Raw genomic sequence first — 4,733 nt, 5'->3', positions numbered from 1 at the left:
TAAGGGTGGGTAACTCTGTAAATTTTGGTGTGCTGACTCAGTAACTCCAACTCACTTTAATGAGTCAGCACAGTGAGCTGGCACAAGTGTGCTATCGCACAATTGGTATGTACATCGAAATTTTTGATGATGTAACCGAAATCGATTTAGAAAAGATTATCTTTAGCTTCTGTTCGTAGCTGGCCGGCAAAGTTTTAGAAAGCTGATTGCAACTGGTGAGTTCATTTGCAAAATAATTCCCCTTGGATGTATTAACTTCTAGCCCAGTTATGCATACTTAGCTTTGCTTGAGAGTTGTCATATAAGAATCTGATAAATGGGCTATGCATGTAAGCGGTTACCCAACGAATAGCACTTCACATGTAGAATTCTGTTTGGTTTTGATTTTTACGTAAAAATGGTATAACAGTGCAAGTATGCATAACTGGGCTATTCGCCTTGCTTCTTGTTAAATTTGGTAGTCGTATATTCAATTGATGGTTATGCAGCGTTTTTGCTGCATTTAAAATGCAACATTTAGCACTTTCGAACATATGTTTTCGAAGAGCGTTCATCCTATCGCATTTAGCAAATGTACATTTACGCGAGTTCGAAATCGTATGGTTTTGACAAACAGCCGTGTTCTACTCGCTTATTCAGATCCGTATCTATTACGATAAATCCTCACGCAGAAGATAATGTTCAAAAAACCCTACTGAAAAGGCAAATATAAATTTTAAACCAAAAATTCAATACAAAAACTTTAATTGTTTTAACCATAACCGAACAATTGTTTGTGTATATATGCATTTGTCGGTGCTGTCAATTAAAATTTCCTCACTTAATTAGGAAAAAACAAGCAGGGTTGAATTTGCGTAACTTTTCTTTATCCTAATGATGGAAAATAAAAAAATGAAATCTCGATCGGCGATTATTGAAACGCAGCTAGCCACTGTATACTCGAAAAAGCAATATTGGCACTTTTTCTCATTAAACCATGTTCGAATCGTGGAAATTTTGGAAGATCACAGGGTTGCTTTTAGCATTTAGATTCTTAATGCAAAGCTGGAGTTGCATTTAGATGACGAATTTTGTATGGATAAATGTACATTTAGGGTAGCATTTACAGTTAAATGCGCTAAATGTGCATTTACGCGTAAGCAAAAACAGCCCATTAGTCTATTGATGCCATCTATTATGGTACTTTTTGGAAGATCGTATTGTGTGAATGTGTCAGCTCATCAATTGAGTTCCACATCGACACAGTTCTAAACAATGCAAGCCGCACCGAGCTATGCAAGTGTCAGCACATCAACTGAGTTACCATATCGCCTCTGTAGCACACTGAGCTATACATTGTCAGCACATAAACTGAGTTACTGAGTTAAAATTTTTTTCAGAGGTGAGTCTGAGCGTGCGGCACAGTTCTAAGAGTCAGCACAGTAACTCAGCACAGTGCTGAGTTACCCACCTCTATTACACGACATAAATCATTTCAGACAAATGAATTTACAGTCAATTGAATTCGGTGTTCATGAATTGTGTGCTGGTAATTATTACACGTGAATGCGCAAATCAACAGCAAAAGTATAGGAGAGAAAAAGAGCCTAATGATGATTACGAAGGTGACACACATAACCCGCGCAGAAGCCAAACCAGCCAAACGTTGAAGCGTACGCCAGTTAATGACTGCGTTGTAGGCCAGCGCAGGGTGAGGGAGAGAAAACATGGCGCCAGCTTGAATTTCAATCAAGCTAAAGTTAGTCTAATTTCCCAAAAAAAAAAACTGATAATGATGCGCACCCATAAATTGCCCTACACTTTCGCAATGTGGGCGCCACATTCCTTGCAAATTGAGCAATTCTAAGTAAACACTGGTGCATGATTGATGAGCATTTCATGATTGGACATTTGCTACTCGTAGTATTTTGGATGAGGCGCCTGAAGTGTACATATATCTTTCGGAACTTGCACATAGGCTCTAAAAGCAGGGTTTGGTAGAATTTACATCCACAGGGCGGGGGTCAGTTTTAAAAATTTCCCAGCGAAGAAATTCTGAAGAATTAAAAGAATACTATTTTAGGCACTTAAATATATTTGAGGGGAATTCCAGCTAATTTGAAAAAAAAAATTATTTCGATAGGAAATATTATAAAGCTTTGTTTTCTTCGTAAGAATATTTTATAACATTATTAGTAAAAAATAATATTTAAAAATTTCCCTCATGAGCGCTTTTGTGAAAATGCAAAAATATACCACATTCAAGCTTCTAAATTGCCTTTAGAGTCTTCATATTAAATAAATAACATTTAAAAATTTCCCTCATGGGACATTTTATTAAAATGCAAATTCAGTTTAAAAACAATATTAATAATACTATTTACTTAACACTACTACTAAATATGTTGACGGGAATTCCCGCTAATTTGGAAAAAAGGAAATTTTATAAACAAATTTGTTCTTCATAAGAATTTTTTATAATACATATGTATTTCTAGTAAAAAATTAAAAAATTTAAAAATTTCCTTCATGAGAAATTCTGTGCAAATGCAAAAAAAAATAATCGAAACTGAAGCTACTAAATTGTTTTCAGTCTTCATATTAACAAAAAAAAATCTTTTAAATTTCCCCCAAGCGCTTACGATTTAACAATCAACCGTTTACCGTTTTAAAAGGCAAATAACAACAAAATTTACTACGGTGCATTTCGCACTCTGCTGCTGTTGCTGGTAATAAAGTTGCACTTAACATTGTAAATCTGCAATTCACTGTATTGCTACCGACACCGTTAGTTCTGTTGTTTCAACCGGCGAATGGTGTTGTCTGTGGAACTTTCAACAAACAAGGGCGCGCGATATTAAGCGATAAAAGTGCGCTAAAGGAGAGAATAAAGTGAGGGAGAGAAAGAGAAAAATAGGAAAAAACGGACTGATAGAAATTTTCTTTTTTAATAGCGCTAGTGCTTATGCAGCATAACTTTTCGATTCAGACTTTAAGCTGTACTTTTTGCACTTTTAAAATTTAGCAGTGATTAGTTGTTCTTTTACTCATTTCTTTGTTTTTGTAGACTTTCTTTTTATTTCTCTCTTTAATTGCATTCTTTTAAAATTGGTATCTTCCAGCATACGATGCTTCCGGCCGTTACCGTGGACAATTATTCTTCGGCAACGACAAATGGCTGGGTCAGAAGAATTTCTGCTATGAACTTAATCGGCAACTAAATCCAGATGAGCGTAAACATTTCGAGTTTGAATTTTATGCTGCTTTGGTTGCGCTACACCTGTCGATGCCGCAACAGTTGGTAAGTAGGCTTAAGTTAGGCTGGTATTACCAGCATCCGAACGAAAAGATTAAACCGCTCTAAGTGTAAAAAAATATTGTCTCTAATCACTGCCAGACGAGAATATTCTATAGATCAACGAATTTGATAATATGTACATATGTACATTTTTACAAGCATATCAAGGAATTTCAAAAATTTCCCTTCTGGGAAATGCAAAATAAGTGCAAAGAAACTAATTTGAGCACAGTAGGAAATTTTAAGCACACATAGCGACAATTTTTGATAATTTTTCAAAAATTTCCCTTAGAGGGAAATTTTATAAATACATGGTTTTTCGAAAAAAACTTACTTCACAATACATTTTATGAAATTTTACTAGTAAACCGAAGCATTTTTTAAAACTTCCCTTTGGGCAAAATTTTAGGAAGGTGAAATATTGTTGCAAACGCAGGTAACTTAACTACTCTTGCCACGTACATTTTAAGGAAAAGTATTTAGAAAAAATTTCTCCAAGGGAAATTGTTAAACGGTTTATTTTTCACGTCCAAGAATGAAAAAAGCTTTATAGTTCACATCCTTCATCGCTTTGTTCGTTCCCTTTTCTCTTCCAACTCCTCAGCACGTAAACCTCCAAGTGGGCGAGTGTTTACCACGTTCCTGCAATGCACACGACGTGCACGCCATACTCACACTGGATCCACATGCTCAAATGCTTGTCGCACTAAATACCGCGGCGATCAATCAAGCACAATACAACCAAAGTATTGGCCATGGTCACAGCAATAGCAGCAGCGGCAACCACACCATCATACAAGTGCTACATGTGCGTGCAGTGCCCGGCGCCTTCAGCTATTGGCGCGAATTAAAATTTCAAATATTTCTGTGAGTTTATCAGCAACTTTCCGCTTCATACTCATTCAAAAAATGCAGTTGGAACAAAAATTCCCATTTTACTTTTGTTTTTCAGAAGTTTCGTATTCTCACTTTTGCTACTCGTCATCACAGCCACCTGGTATCAGGCGAAATTAAATCAACTGCAGCTCAGCTCGCCGCACATTGCGGCCATTAGTGCGAAAATTGATGCTGTCATGGCGGCCGCAATCGCCGGTGCCAGCGGTGGCCGTGGTGGCGGTGGCGGCGATGGCATTGCAACAATTGATGCCAGTGTCGCGGGGACCTACACTAATAATGCCGGTGGCGGCAATTCAGGTGCATTCAAATCAACGAGAGCAGTGCCAGCCTTCGAACTGTACCAGATGAGCACACTGACAACGGAGAACAACAATGTGCTCGACATTGAGGCGGATGTGAGTGGGAATAAAACGGCGAATAGCGCCAGTAGCAGCAGCAGCGCAAACGGCACTGGTGGACAAGCGAATGGGAATAGCAATGGCGCAGCAGGCACAGCCGCAGCGACAGTGGGAACTACGAAAGGGGGTGGTGTTGCTGGTGGCGGTGGCGGTGGCGGTGG

At 38.1% G+C, this 4,733-nt stretch overlaps 1 protein-coding gene across 1 annotated transcript in view; it reads left to right on the top strand.

Moving 5' to 3' along the window:
• LOC108378528 (uncharacterized) overlaps nt 1–4,723 on the top strand; it is a gene marked incomplete at its 3' end in the record, with an annotated part of 11,367 nt that extends 6,644 nt beyond the window's left edge. The window contains exons 2-4 of the mRNA XM_017634820.1: nt 3,102–3,280; nt 3,882–4,144; nt 4,230–4,723. Coding sequence (XP_017490309.1) covers nt 3,102–3,280; nt 3,882–4,144; nt 4,230–4,723 — 936 coding nt within the window. The remainder of the gene's footprint in view (nt 1–3,101; nt 3,281–3,881; nt 4,145–4,229) is intronic.
• Nucleotides 4,724–4,733: the final 10 nt, after the last annotated feature.

The sequence above is a fragment of the Rhagoletis zephyria genome, unplaced genomic scaffold (genome assembly GCF_001687245.7).
Source record: "Rhagoletis zephyria isolate East Lansing unplaced genomic scaffold, Rhagoletis_zephyria_1.1 Rzeph_scaffold_14309, whole genome shotgun sequence".
NCBI lineage: Eukaryota > Metazoa > Arthropoda > Insecta > Diptera > Tephritidae > Rhagoletis > Rhagoletis zephyria.
The sequence above is the reverse complement of the archived record's forward strand: the minus strand, read 5'-3'. Positions and strand labels throughout refer to the sequence as shown.